The 15,045-nt window shown below is 38.6% G+C and overlaps 4 protein-coding genes across 5 annotated transcripts; all 4 read right to left on the bottom strand.

Annotated features, from left to right (window-relative positions):
• Positions 1-37: 37 nt before the first annotated feature.
• Positions 38-2,009, bottom strand: LOC106301549 (homeobox protein knotted-1-like 5). The gene is made up of 6 exons (XM_013737983.1): positions 1,336-2,009; positions 1,134-1,254; positions 860-1,065; positions 651-782; positions 432-571; positions 38-337 (listed from the first exon to the last, which is right to left on the bottom strand). Exons 1-6 carry the CDS (start codon positions 1,816-1,818, stop codon positions 322-324), a joined length of 1,098 nt encoding a protein of 365 aa, XP_013593437.1. The 5' UTR covers positions 1,819-2,009; the 3' UTR covers positions 38-321.
• Positions 2,010-2,610: 601 nt separating this feature from the next.
• LOC106306108 lies at positions 2,611-5,128 on the bottom strand. The gene is made up of 5 exons (XM_013742581.1): positions 4,528-5,128; positions 3,536-3,592; positions 3,396-3,458; positions 3,224-3,292; positions 2,611-3,109 (listed from the first exon to the last, which is right to left on the bottom strand). The coding sequence occupies exons 1-5, from the start codon at positions 4,891-4,893 to the stop codon at positions 2,930-2,932; spliced, it is 735 nt and encodes a 244-aa protein (XP_013598035.1). The 5' UTR covers positions 4,894-5,128; the 3' UTR covers positions 2,611-2,929.
• Positions 5,129-6,044: 916 nt separating this feature from the next.
• Positions 6,045-7,177, bottom strand: LOC106306109. The gene has a single exon (XM_013742583.1). It carries the CDS (start codon positions 7,067-7,069, stop codon positions 6,518-6,520), a length of 552 nt encoding a protein of 183 aa, XP_013598037.1. The 5' UTR covers positions 7,070-7,177; the 3' UTR covers positions 6,045-6,517.
• Positions 7,178-9,342: 2,165 nt separating this feature from the next.
• On the bottom strand, positions 9,343-14,373 carry LOC106306806 (B3 domain-containing transcription repressor VAL2-like). 2 transcript variants are annotated; one of them, XM_013743560.1, is made up of 13 exons: positions 13,945-14,373; positions 13,493-13,622; positions 13,316-13,397; positions 13,124-13,225; positions 12,454-12,968; positions 12,266-12,362; positions 12,025-12,199; positions 11,432-11,508; positions 11,031-11,348; positions 10,889-10,938; positions 10,459-10,572; positions 10,289-10,356; positions 9,343-10,221 (listed from the first exon to the last, which is right to left on the bottom strand). In XM_013743560.1, exons 2-13 carry the CDS (start codon positions 13,609-13,611, stop codon positions 9,629-9,631), a joined length of 2,310 nt encoding a protein of 769 aa, XP_013599014.1. In that variant the 5' UTR covers positions 13,612-13,622; positions 13,945-14,373; the 3' UTR covers positions 9,343-9,628. The 2 variants fall into 2 exon arrangements, with proteins under 2 accessions (XP_013599014.1, XP_013599015.1); XM_013743561.1 differs by having other exon boundaries at positions 12,466-12,968; positions 13,945-14,372.
• Between the last annotated feature and the right edge of the window lie 672 nt (positions 14,374-15,045).

The following is a 15,045-nucleotide window of genomic DNA, read 5'->3' as shown; positions in this document are numbered from 1 at the left end:
ATTTTTTTGTTTGAGATAAAGATTTAACTGCGATGAATATTGTTTGATACTAATGAACCATAGCAATTTACAAAGAAAAAAACCGACCAAGCGTTCATTACTAGACGCAAAAACCAACTTCCAAGAACTATACTTTATATACACACATAAACATAGATTTTAAGCTGATACAAACATGATTAAGCTCTACAAATCCAATTTTATAGGCAAACCGATAGACCTATACATATTGTAATTAGTACGATCACATAACCGGAGGAGAAACCATGTCTTTCATATCCGGAGAAGCAAGCATCATCCTCTGGTTAACCAGAATGTCACCTACGACTTCCCAGTCCTGAGTTTGGTAGATAGAGGATATGAGACTGATTAAATTGTGCAAGAAACAAAACTATATATATATTATGAGGAAACGCAAATCTTGTTATTACCGTTTACGTTTGCTCTTGGAGAGAGTAGATGATGTGGAAGAGCTGCTGTTCCAGTTTCTTTTCCTCTGGTTGATAAACCAATTGTTAATCTGCTTCAACTGTAAACCGGTTTCTTCCACAAGCCTTGCCTTATCTTCCTCCTACAAAAAAATTCAAAAACCAACTAAAAAAAAAACCTTTTAGAAAGTTGTAAGAAAATGTCTTGGCTGAGGCTTTTACAGTTGGGTATGGCCATTTGGAGTGAGTCCGCCACCACTCTTTGAGCACAGACGTTGTGTCTCCAGGCAACTTCCCAGCCCTTCTCTTCCTCATTATCTCCTCTCTTATGTCCACAATCTTCTCTTTGAAACCCTATAAAAAAACGAGCACACATGACATGATATAACACAAATGTGTTCTAGTTTAATTTAATGTAATATCGCAACTACCTGTTTAAGCTCATGCTTCAGTTCCTTCTTCACACGCTCCACCAAGGATCTCTCCCGCTCGGTTGGAACAAGAGGCCCGAATCCCATCATGCAATCTGAACCGTCCAAACTTCCATCAAACATGTTCACCTCGCTCTCTACTACTTGATTATCATCTTCATCATCATCAGACATTGTCTTGCCGTTACTTTCACTCGGTGAAACTCCTGCAGCCCACAAACAACACAAAATCACAAAGACATACAATACAGCGAGAAGGTGAGACCATACATACCCGTTATGGATTGTAGTGACTGCTCAATCTCCCAACAAGCCGTAATGGCTTCTAACGCATGGACACAGACGTGGTGTTGGAGTTGTTCTTTAAACGAACATAACACCACAACGTAATGTGACTGCATCATCATAAAACAAGCCATAAGACATACAAAACAGAGTATGACAAAAAAAAAGGAAGCTCCTTTTATCCAACTTACCATGAAATGATCAAGCTCCTTGTTGTCCATACCCACACCGAGAGAGGAGTACTTTGCGGCTACGGTGTGTAACTGGCTGAGCTGGGCATCGATCCTCGGAATCTGGTCAACGGGAGTAGCGACCCTAAGGCAAGCCACGTGGGCTGCCAGAAGCTGCTCGTACATGGGATGTTTCAAAATCGCAGCTTTGTCGCTAGCGCTCTTCCAATCTTCAACACCATCGGCGTTGACTTCAGGATTGACTTCTTCCGTGTTTTCGACCTCCGTGTGGAATGAGAGCCACCGTCGGTTCGTAGCAGCAGCAGCGGGACTGTCTCCGTCGCGATGCGGATGGGTAAACTCGGAGTCGGTTGTGGCTGTGGTGGGAGGGAGGTGGAGGAAACTGGCGGTGAGGAGAGACGGTTGGTGTGATTGATCGGAGGAGTAGTGTCGGAGAGGAAGGTCTTCCTGCGGAGGAAGGAGGTGGGAGCTGTTAAACGACATTGTTTTCTTGCGTTTTGGGGATTGGAGAAAAAAATACTATTTTTCTCTTTCCCCTAGGAGTTATTATTCGTCCAGACCAACCGTGTCTTAATTAACCATAAATGTCTGAAACCGTGTTCTTTCTTTATTTTTTTGTCAACTGCTAATAATTTGAAAATATACTACTTTACTTTCTCAGTTGCTTCTCGTTTTGGATATTTTAGCATATATGTAATATTATATTTTTTTCTTTTAATCTTATAATGTAAGTAGCTTTAGCTAAAATCACAAAAATTAAGAAAATTATTATGTTTTAAAAAGTATTGTATAATAAATATGTTAGATATAATTTAGCCAATCAAAAATAAATATATTTAATTTGATTGGTTACATTATATTCAATAAATGTAAAAATTACTTAGAAATATAAAAACTACTTACATTTTGAAACAAAATTTTTTTTCTAAAACTATTTACAATATGAAACGGAAGGAGTATCAAATATAGTTTTTCCTTTAAAAATCCATTTTCCCTCAAATTACATGTTTTATGACATTTATAAACAATAAGTACCATCTAACTTTTGTGTATTTATCTGCAATAGTAATAAATAACTTTGGATCTATACAAAAGACCGACAAAATTAGGTGATCACAAGTTGTCATTTGTTTTTCTTTTATATTCATGGACACGCCGACGAACCACCAATAACACTACACCTCACAAGTTTTAAATAAAATATTGAAAAATTAAATACTAGAATAATCGTGGACAAATGAGGTGGATAGAGAGATCTCTCTTGTCTTGGATTAGTTGAGCAGAAACAAGGGATTTATCCTTCTAATTTTAAAAATAAAGTTGAAATTCGAAGACACAAAAGTCTACTAGTTGTCCTACTTTTTCCTCAAACAACGCTTTAGCTACAAGGAATCGGGTAGAAAAGAGAGAGAACAAAACACTAAAGAACTTAACATTCACTTTCTTCTTAAAAAAAAATAATCAAGAAGTAATGAGCGTTTTACCCAGAAAGAAACAAGAATGATGGGAAGAGACAATATACAATCACTTTCTTTGTTAAAGTCTCTGCCTCCCTTCTTGGTCGTAACTCAAATCGAGATAGAAATTTTGGCACCTAGCTAGTTCCATACAATAACTCGTCCTCGGATGGCGTTATGTTGAGATCAGGTAAGAAGAATAAGCTCTCCGAGGTAGCGGTCTTGCCCTCCATTCTGCAAGGTTTTGATTCGCCTTGTGATTTACGAATCAGATCAACAGGAGTCTCGTTCTTGACATGGCCTGAGTTCAAGTCAAGCTGATACAAGAAAACATAATTCAGTTAAGACCAACAGAGAGAGAGAGGATATGGAAGATTACAAGACTAAAAAAACTGGTTAGGGAGAGTATCAAATTTCTCAAAAATTCTTACCTTAATCCTCTTCAACCTTTGGTTCATTACGTTTTGTTGGTCGAATGTTGCTCGGAGACTTGCAATCTCCTGTAGAAGATAACCCGATTTGTTAGAAATACGAGAAAGTATATATATATATATATATATATATATTTATTTATAAAACAAAGGTTAGAAAAAGAGAAAGTACCTTTTCAAGGTGGAGTCTTTCCTTCAACTTCAAGTTCTCTTCGTGTTTAAGCTCAGAAGTTGACTGCCAAATATTAAAAAAAAACTCAGCTCAGTATTAAAGTGTAATTTGTAAATTCAAGAGAGTTTTTTTTTTAATACCTTCTTGTTCTTCAATCTCTTGGGAAAACAACTGGTGATTTCGTTAGTGGGGAAAGCCTGCAAAAACAAAATAAGAAAATATACTGATTCAGAAAATTTAAAATGCCAAATCTTCCAAATTGAAGGTGTTACTATCAATGAAGACAATGATATGCTGACGAATAAGGACAACTGTTTATAGATCTTTCACTTTTCCTATAATCAAACCCAAAGATCTTATTTAACATACTTGTAAAGTTTGTTTTCCCACAATAGAAAATTTCAAACAAAAAAAAAAGTCAGGAAAATCAGAAAGACAGTAAAACTACTAAAATGGATGTGAAAATCCCTGCGTCATCAATCGTCATCATTCTTTTAAGATCACGTGATCCTAATCTCTCCGACAGGATTTAACTCGCCTCCCACCTTTTCACCCAAAACGGTATCGTTTCACGCATCAAAACGTAAAGCGAACGTGCACGTTTGACCAACTTGCTGTACTAACCCCATAATAAAAATCCTAAAGAAGCTTTATATTATTCCTCGAGACAAAATTTAAAACTCGGCCGGTTCATAAAATCACCTCTAAACCGGCCAATTATGAGACGCTCCACAAGGTGAGATCCGCTTGAAAACTCCGGTTCAAACCGGAGCGTTAAACTAATCGAGAAGATTAACCGTCCAACCACCAGATCTTATTAAGCTTTGCCATAGAATATTGTCAAGAACGAAAAAAAGGAAAATAAACTAAAAAATGCTTTTGACTTTTGGAAACGGAAGAGTTAGTTTGAAAATAAACCTAGAGCTAGAGAAAATAAGGTGGTGGCTCCGCCGTAAACGCCGAGGGAGGTCCGACCCGTCTCCGTCGGCTTGAAAGAGATGACGTCATCATAGAATTACGAATCGTGTGAATCATGAAGAAGGGATGATACAGAGACGAGGAGAACGACTTACTAACACACGACGGACGTGTATCGCCGGAGAAGAAAGTTTGGAGGAGGAGGAGAAAGTACCTTAGATCCGGATCCTGCAGACGTGGAGCAGCTAGCTTGGCGACTGGTGTCCTCGGCGGAGGGAGATGCAGAGGCGCCGCCACTTCCAGATCCGCCGCTCCAGGAGAGCGGCGTCTTCGGACTACCTCTAACCGAATCCACACCCTTCTTCAACGTAACGCCGCCGCCAAATCTTGAGGACCGTGACCTCCGTTGACGGATTCCCCACCGGAGATTCGTCTCCGGATTCTCCGCAGCTACCGTCCCCGCGTGCTTCAGCCGTAAAAGAAGCTCTACGACCATCTGGTCGTCCGTCATCGCCGCCGCCACCCACTCATCCTTAACCGTCGTCATCTTAGCTGCTGCCGATGTAACAACCTTCTTCATTGAAGCTTCACCAATCAAAGGGAATCAGATATGCAAGAGAATGAAGGGGGAAGTTACAGAAGAGAGAGAGAGAAGGAGGAAGTTGAAGTATCGAAACAGAGAAGAAAAAGAGAGATGTATGGTGTTGTTATATACGAGGCTCACTCTATTATTATTCGTCTCTTTTTTTTTCTTTCTTTATTGTATTTTTCGAAACATAAATTGTTTTTTACATTTTAGCAAATGCAAGATGCAGATTTGGATTTAACTTTGAGATAATAAGTAGTTAATTAACATGGCTAGGAAAGTGTATATCTAATTATTTCTTATATTTATATGTAAAGATTCTCTATAACATTTTTTGCAATTGGGTTAATCTTTCTTCTTTTTTTGTCTCACTATTAGGGCACCTTGCTGTTTTATGGATTTAAAACATTTTTTATTATTATTATATGCAAAGGAACAAAAAAACTGATGTGGCTACTGACTTATTGGGGATTTATCATTTAACACGTAATGTTCAACCAATGAACAATCGACAGCTGCCTAGTGCCAACCAGCCCCGTTAACACCGTCAATTTTTTTTGATACGGAAGTAAAAAGACAAGGCAAGTAGTTTAACTTAGAGATAAATAAATTATAAGTTTCTATCAATCATATTAAATTACCTTATGTTATTTTGTGAAAATCGAATGCAGATTCTTTTAAAATTACCTTATGTAAAGTTATGGGCTATAGAGGGTCATGGTGGGCCGCCCAACCATGAGAGCTGGTATCTTGCAACTTGGCATGTAATTGATGACAACCTATAAAATTTATAATTTGTTCACAATGATAAATCTAAGATCGATGACCGTTTTTAAAAATCCCAAATGGATCAAGCGTGCATTATTAAAAATCACTAATCAGAAAAGACTTAAAAATCTGTTTCTTTGCGTGTGATAGTTTAAAACGTATAAACACTGTTTCTTTGCGTGTGATAAGAGACGCACTTTCAAGTTTCAAACGTGAATAGTTTATGTAACAAGTTAAACAATTGAGGGAAGCATTAACCAGTTTTATATCTTGAGTTATTGTAAAGCATATCCATAAGAATGTCACAATATCAAGGTCTTCGTATCGCTTAGATTGATATCAGGGATGAATAGAATACTTTGAACAACCATGGAAAAAAAGACAAATAAAACTTAAATTTCAATTAATATAAAGATGGAAATACTGATCTTACATCGAAAGATCAAAGTAATACAGAAACTGCAATCTGCATATTGCCAGAAAGATACATACATATCTCTGATACTTTGCCTACGGTGAGAAACAACAAGAGACGCAACAGAAGAAAGACGAACTTAAAAGTAAACCGGCAACTAACACAGGAGATACCAAAAGACACAATTAAAAAAAAAGAAAGCCTATGAACAAGTACTCTATACAAACACTAAACTCGAAGAGAAACTAAGACCTGTTAAGAAGATATTTCGACCTTGCCCCTTGAAAAAATAAGGGAAGATTCGAAACGGTTTCATAACTGAAGATGCGTTTCTTCACCTTCTCGATTTCATCCGTCTGTAGATGATTTATTTGAAAGATTCGACCCGAAAATGGAACAGTTTTGGATAACAGTGGAACGTCGGCGATACGCGGGTCACGCGATGTTTAGGCGGAGCATCCTGATGATTTCGTTGGTAGCGTCGGCGGCTTGGAACAAAGAGACGCTCTTCTTTGCAGCGAAAAAGGCTGGAAGAGGGACGTCGCTTGGAGGAGGAGACGTCATGGTCACGGGACCGGCGTAAAACGGGACGGTCTTTGCTTTGCGGACGGGTAAACGGATCTGACTCGGAACCATTCCTGGATCCGGTCCGATCCTACGAGTAGACACAAGATCTGTCTTTTCTACGACCAGATCTGTTGTCTTCTTAGGGATCTCCTCGCCGCGCTTCAGGATTCTAACCTGACCAGCGACGACGCTGTTGTTGTTGTTGTTGTTGTTGTTGGGGCGCGTCGTCACCGTTCCCTTAGGAAGCGGCGGGGCTACAGGGGGGGATGGGGAGGTTTGTTTTCGCGGCAGGCTGCGGCGCGTGCGGTTCGAAACCGGTTTTTTCTGCCTGTTGGGACACGCGCTGGGGTTACGTGGATGTTTCATGTGAGATAAAGGATGCTTCAAGCAGTCCTGGGGATTTAGAACAGCGACGCCCATGGTTACTGGGAAGGGCAGATTGTCTCGGGGAGATTAGAAGGAAGAAGAGGAAAGATGATAGATAATTTAGAAGAAGATGAATACATGTGTGGTGGATGATGAAGAGGACGAACATGGTTTTATAACACGATGCCCCAGCGTGTCCGAAACAGCTTGTAGTTAGTTTTTTAACCTACTCTCGCTTAACGTCCGTGATTCCACGCGCTAAGTTGTTTGTCTTTTTCTTTTTCTTAAAAACTGTTTCCCTTTATAATTGTTTATTTTATTCATTTCCTTTTTACGAAGGAAACTGATTAATCACGGTAAGGTATATTTTCCTTATCGATTCAATAGTCTGGCTTAAAAACGACAGTGACAAAAAAAAAAAAAAAAAAAAGTCTGGCTTAAAAACGTTGTCTGGTACAAAGATTATGTGTTTATCTTTGATATTATCTTTGATATATGGTACTAATGTTCTGATTTATCTAAAACATAACAAGATAAACCATGACATAACGATTTATATTTTATTATAAAGGTTATTGTGCTATTGTAATTATTTACGATCCATCCAAACCTATCAATTATACAAATTTTATAAAGTAGCTTTCCCTGACCTTATCAAACTGCGCATATGTCGATTTTTATTTGTCACAATTTGAATAGGAACATATCTCACCCATTGAGTAAACTTTACATTATTCCCATATACCATGCATCTAAAGTAAACGCTAATTATCTGATATAAATTGTGGTCCCTCAAACGCTTTTGACTCATTTGTATTTATTACTAGTATTTAGATTTTAGATCATATAAACTTCAATTAACCTAGCAATTAGTTAATTTTTGATAACGCTGCCACTTTAAAATCAATGTATTCAAACATCTATACTGAAGTGTTTGTTTGTTTTATTTTCATACCGAATTATGGACCGCAAATTCCCTAATTTAAAACCCTACTATTTGACATCATATAGTTCGCAGATTGCTCCATCTATCTGAATGAAATGGACATATATAGTATTACAGTATTATAGTATTATGGTATTATAGTATTATAGTATATGTGGACTATAATCTATTAAAATTCAGATATTTCCTAGGTGGATCAAGATTTATATATATTTAAACTAAGAACCAACTATAATTATTTGTGTTGGGAATAGGTAAAAGACAACATCATTTGAAAGAAGTGGTCGACCAGAATCCTTTTATTTTATATTTTTGTTATTCAACTTTATAACGTGAAAGAAGAAGCGCGTGAAAATGAAGTTGTTACTTTCGAGGGTCGAGAGAGGAACCCACGACGAGACGACCTCACGTTACCGAATCCCAAGCTATCACTCTTGCGCGTTTGTGGGACCCACCACGCTCTCCACCTAATATCTATCTCATCTTCCCTCTGTTACTGCCTAACTACCCTTCATTTTTCAACTTATTTACTCTACTGCCACACCCACTTGTCCATTTACTTTGACCACGCCATTAGTATCTTTATTGTTACAATCGTTATAATAAACTTTAGATTACTACTACACTACCTCGCGATCTTTCGTGTTATTTTATTAATCTCAGTGCTCTTAACTTTTTTTTTTTTAAATGGGAATAGAAAAAACAGAATTGTGACATTTGGAGGCTAGTGGGGGCATATATGTTAATTAATACTATATCATAATAAAGGTATGTTTTCTTCTATATATTGATGACGCAGAAAAGAAGGCAGAGTCCATGTGTTGGAGTCTGGGAGGACGTGTTAATCAATTAGAAAAAAACACGTATGACAAAATGAATGGCGTGTAGTTTGTGCGAGTGATTTCGGAATTAGTCAATTGAGGCGACTCAACTTTGGCCGGCCCAAATTATTATTTTAAAAGTATTATTGATCGTATTTAGTTATTTATTTATTGTTGGGGTCTGTCCATGATTTTTAAGAAGATTTTGAATGGGTGATTTCGGATAGAAGTTTAAACCGGTTTAAACTGAAAATATATAATTCAAACCCGTACAAACCGGGTTACAAACAAGCTGTCATAAAATTTTTTTTTTAACTTTTATTGCATTGTTGAACTCATCTTATATTCGATTAGCAAATGTCACTTGTTTCACATAGATGGAGACATTACAATTCTTATTAATCAAAATCAATAACCAATGATGTGAAACAACATATAGAAGATGTAGACAATAACTTTGGCAAGATACATTATACCATTACAATCTCTTTAACTAATCATCTTCTCAAATGCGCCAAAGATGCATATGGATTATAAAAACCTATGAATGAGAGACATAATTTGCATCAAAAATATCATTTTTCGAACCACATATATATATTACAATCTGTCAAGATTATGTTGGCTGTCTTATATATTTCCAAAAACCTCACCAATATTCCTCTCTCTCTCTCTCTCTCTCTCAAGCCTCACCACACACCAACCAAACCAAGAAGAAAAATAAAACAATTGGCAGAATAGTCTTAACCACTCTACCAATTTGAAACTGAAGAAAGGTTGTATACATTAATAAACACACCTCTGAAGAATAAATACTCAAGGAGGATTCCAAAGGGGGCTAGTAAGTTAGTTCAATGCCTCAGGAGCTCCGCTTGTGTCTCTGTCATGTTCTTGTGCGGCTGAGGACGAACCGTTCTCTGTGCTTACTATATCACTGCTTTGCTGTTCTCCCGCTGTATTTGGAACACCTTTCTGTTTCAGATACACCTCCAGAGGAAACGTTGCAGCTTGCAGAAGACTCATCATGCTCACTCTGGAAGCTGGGTCTGAGTTTAAGTCAATGTTCCCCCCTGCCGCTGGCAGTTCAACCGCTGGAATGCTCTCAGCTTCTGTCTCCTCTCTGCACTGATCTGACTGCGCCTGCTGGCTTGCCTGTCCTGTTTCTCCCCTGTTCCGCTTCCGCATCATGAGCGTCTTGAACCGCCTCTTCACCGCCTCGCACACGGTGCAAGTGCACGACGGCTTGTGTTTGCCTTTCCCACTCGGCGGCTGGCTGCAGACAATGCACGAACAGCCAGCTCGGTGTCTTGGGTGCTTGGTCGTGGCTGCAACCTCGGTTTCTCCTTGTTCACCTGTGGTGGTGATGGCTGCATTTGCTAAAGTGTCTAGAGCAGAGGCCGCCTCCTGGTTTGATGATGCCAGTCTCCTCCTTTTGAACTCTGTGCAAATGAAACTTTAGTTTCTAATGTAAAAAAAAAGTTTCTAATGAAGCATACTGATCATTACCTTTGCTTAGCCGGAGAAGTGTATCCTGTTCTCTTGGGGTGAGTTCATCAGGTGCAGAACATGAAGACCTGTAGATAAAAAGACAGCAAGTCATATTATTTGTCTCAGTGAGGAGTCATGTGCAATGTCCTGTAGGTTAAGCACATGAACATGTATGCAGTCTCGTTTACCTGCTAGGATCCAAGACATTATCAGAGCACAACCATTTTGGTGGAAGAAGAGTATCCACAGGAAGCCGTCGCCATTTAGCACAAGCATCACACTGAACCCATTGCTCTTGTTCCCTGAGAATCCAAGGATCACATATTAGAGCCAAACAGTGTTTTAAAACTCGGTATAGCTGAGCCTAGGCGTCTGACTAGTCCGCAAATCGGACATGCAAAACAATTTTTCTAGAACAATTTTTTTTTTAAAATATTGGTCTGGGCGTTTAAAAAATCGGTCTAGACTCCCACCTAATCAATAATCCAATATAAAGCGCCTAACTACCGCCTAACGATTTATTGAACATTCCAAACAATCATATGTCAGTTTCTTGGTCATTCAAAGTGTACTTTAACATCTTCTGATCATATCATTACACAGTACATGAAGCCTCACCCTGTTTGACGTGACACAAACACGGTCCTCTTCCCGAAAACTGGTGGTTCCTGCATAGCATCAAGTACATATGATTTTCAGAAACTACAGTGCAAAGGTCCAGCTGCTTTTGTGAAAAACAGGTAATTCTGTATCAACTCACATCATATTCTTCAAAATCGTGATCTTCCACTGTACAGATGCTCGGTTTAGCAGACTGAGGAGGCCGCAGCAGTTCCTGCGCCTCCTCCCAGGTTAATCTCAGTTCCAGAACATCTACGCTATCAATGAGCAGTCGCTTGCTCTTAGTGCCAATATTTCGAACACGTTTCCTAGCAGAGATTAGCGACGGCTGAAGCATTAAGCCGTCCTTTGACATGTCGTCAGACTTGTCAAGTTTAGACCAGTTGATGTCACCACATCCCGAACTCAAGTTGTTGGAAAACATGTTCAGATTGGGTTCACTGCTTCCCTTGAACATCTGAAGAAACATCAATACTTTTAGTTCAATACTTCACTTCATCAGAAGCTTATCATTTCAACATGAAACTGGCATGCTTTTACCTGTGCTGCTGTAGAGTTTGTGGCTTTACGGTATCCCATTACGAGTTTTCCTTCAGGTTCCGTGCGGCTGAACGTTACTGCAGATATCAAGAAAAATTTTTAAAACATCAAACATAATAAAAAGTAGCATAGAGCGCACGCAGCACATGATCAAAAACGCTTAATGTCAATGTTTGATTTAATCATACTAGGTAGGCATGCGGGTTCGGTTCTGACATATATCTTAACGAATTAACACAAAATAAAGTTTGGTTTGCTTCGGTATTCGGTTAGCTCAGTTTTTGAAAATTCTACTGAAGTTTTTGATTTCGGTATATTTTGGTTTAGTTTTGTAAAAATTTGGATAATTCTTTAATTTCGGGTAAATTTGGTTAGTTCGGTTTGAAATTTGATTAGTTTTGTTAGTAAAGTTTTGAGTTTTTGTTATGGTTTGGTTATAATCAATTACGGAACAAAAAACTGAAAAAAACTACTGAATCGAACCGAACTAACCAAAAAATTTGGTTCGCTTCAGTTAAAAATAGGCCTAATACCAGGGTTCCAACAACATGTTATGAGTAAATGTAACGAAACAAGAGGATTTTGAAAAGTACCAGTATCACCAGCTTGCAACTGCATTGACTGTATGCAAGGAGTCACACCCTCCAAAACATACATCCTGCTGTTATTATTAGGCCAAAACCTGAACTGGAACACCCATTCTTTCCCTTTTATGTCTTGTATCTTTAACGGGAGGCCCTCAGGTTGAGAGATCGGTGGAAAATATGCCTAAATTACCAACCACAAAAGCTTATTAGCTGATACTAAAGCACATTTTATGGAGAATCAAGTTACCTCTGCACATGCTTTAGGAAGAACCAGTCGACCAATCCGACCAGCATCACTTGCACTCAGAACTTTTTCAAAGAGTGGTATAATTTTCGAGTTTGAGCTTGAGAGAATAAACAGTTAAGGACACACCTTAGCATAGAAGAAGATATTGCAAAAAAAAAACATAGAATAAGAAATGTTATGAAACATACAGATGAGGATACTGTCCAGATAATTGCTGCAACTCCTGATCAGTGATCCTAGGCCAATAACGAGGAAGCAACTGAGTCTTGCCTCGACCTTCTGGAGGAGGCCTAGCGACGTGAATCTGCGACACGAGGCTCCCGTTAGGCTCCATGGGAGGAGCAGTAGTGGGAGCTGAGTTCGCAGGTTTTGGAAGGAGTTGTCTAGACCGAGAGGCGAGTTGGAAAATAGGAGTAGTCTTGCTTCTGTCGTCCACATCATGAAATTGACTTGTCATAAGAGTAGGTCCAAGAGAAATGCTCAAGTTTGGCTGTGCAGATTCTTTCTTCTCAGTGTTGTGTCTGAGAGCTTCTAGTCTTGCGGGAAGGAGAGATTCCTCTTGTTTCATCTGAAGGAAAGGTTGTGTGGGGGAGATTCTTTGGAAATGAAGCAAGTGGTTCAGGTTTGTCCTCTCGAGAACGCTGCTTACATGCTCTGCTGAAGCAAATGTAGGGAACTCCCTACCGTTGGATTCGACATTCATCTGAGTATTGTTAGGATAAATAAGCAATCCAAGTCCCACATCGGATATTAGACCGAAAAAAATTATAATATATCTAGTCCAACTCCGCTTAGTCTTACAGAGGCCTTTTGGAGAGTAAAAGACACAAGAACAAATCAGTGAGAGGTTAGTCTTACAGAGAATAGTCCGGATTTTTTGGCGCAGGTTATACATGTAACACCACCATTATCCACAAGCTCCATCATGAATCTAGAAGCAATGCATCCACAGTGAAGACGCTGATTAAAAAAAAAAAAAAAACACAAATCAAAACATGTTTAGAGCACAAAACAGATTTTAAGCAAATGGATTATTTTTTCTTCTTTCACCTTGTCACATGAATTACACTCTCTCCAACCAGACTCCTCTGCGTGGAACACTTGGCAGAAAATGGACTGCTCGTATGCAGACCTAACTCCAACATCCAACAAAAAAAAAACTTAGCTCAAAAAGTAACCAACTTTGAATTGAAACATGGAGATTGAAGAGTGACTAAGTTCGCTTACCCACACTTATCGCAGAGAGAGGCCAATTCGCCCGATCGCATCGACCAGCCTCTCTTCCACTCCCCCGACGTGGAGGTAGATCCACACTGTGCGTTCATGCACACCTTTGTTGACTCCATCGTTGACCAAACTGTTAATCAACAGAACAAAGGAAGAGCGTTTTGAAGATAACCCAATTCAAATCAGATACGAGAATGCATACGGCGGAGCATAATAGAAGATGTGAGATGTGGAGTTAAAGAAGAGACAATAATCTCCAAGTCAAAAACTCAAATTCTACATCTTTTTTATTTTCTTCAACTCACAGAATCATAGTTCCAAAATCTACGGCCTTTTGAATTTAAAACCATGCATATATAACAAATAAATAAAAATATATATATGAAATAAACGTTAATCGAAGAAGTGAATTAATCAGAGCGTAATCACCAGAAGAGTAAACCGTTATTTACCTTGGGTGTATAGAGAGCAGATTAGATCGGAAAGAACGTGTACTTGTGAAAGGACAACAAGTTGAAGTTCGAACCAGTCAAAAAGTCAAAACCGACCAAAGTGAACGATGAACTCGAGCGATCTTCAGATTGGTCTGAAACATCGGGAAGAAAAAGGCAACACGGAGAAGTGGCAGAGGATGTAGAAAATTAGAAATGGCATGTTTGTTTATTTATTATTAGAAGGGAATGAAGAAGTTGGTGAACAGAGGATTAATCTCCCATTAACATCAAAAGGTTTTGCGAAGACAGAAACTATCACCATTGGATTAACACGAAAACAAATCTGAACCGTTAGATGGAAACTTTATTTTCTCCCTGTTGAAAACCTGATGACGTCACCTAACGAAACTGCTGGCGTCAGTAGACCTGTAAAACGCAACCGTGTAAGGAAATAAAATAAGAATCGTTTGGATTGATAAGAGAGGCATTACAGACGTAAATAAATCTGGAAGCAAGCCTTGGCGACGACCTTTGAGTAAACTTTACTCATACTCTATCCATAAATAATACTATGTCCCAGTAACTAGTAATAGGAATTTATAAAATTATTATACAGACGATAACATGTCATAGTAATAATAAATTAGCGAAGAAACTTTCGTAATAGATTAATACAATGTTGATTTGTGAACATTAACAAATTGGTTGAAACTGTTGAAATGAACAAGTAACATGCGATAACGATGCTACGTTGATATGATCTTTCTGAAATGTAACAGGTTCATATTTAAGTGCGATCGAACGTGTTGATTTGTGAACCAAACATACGACAGAACATTGTGTGTATGACTAGTTAATAACGACATAATGCAAGTGATGCATTCGATAACGTTTAATACTACATGCTGACATACATAAGCATATTCGACAGATACACCATGCACATATATTTGAGGCAGCACACATTCATCAGAATCCTTCACTACAAGAAAACAGGGGGATTCTGATGGCCGAAATCGTCGGTAATTCGTCGGAATCGGTCTATTCCGACGAAATTCCGACGAACCCGTCCGTCGGTATCGTTTTGTCGGAAAAAAAACGTTCGTCGGAATTTCGTCG

This window comes from Brassica oleracea, chromosome C7 (genome assembly GCF_000695525.1).
Source record: "Brassica oleracea var. oleracea cultivar TO1000 chromosome C7, BOL, whole genome shotgun sequence".
NCBI classification, from domain to species: domain Eukaryota; kingdom Viridiplantae; phylum Streptophyta; class Magnoliopsida; order Brassicales; family Brassicaceae; genus Brassica; species Brassica oleracea.
Note: the sequence above shows the minus strand (reverse complement) of the source record. Positions and strands in the feature narration are given on the sequence as shown.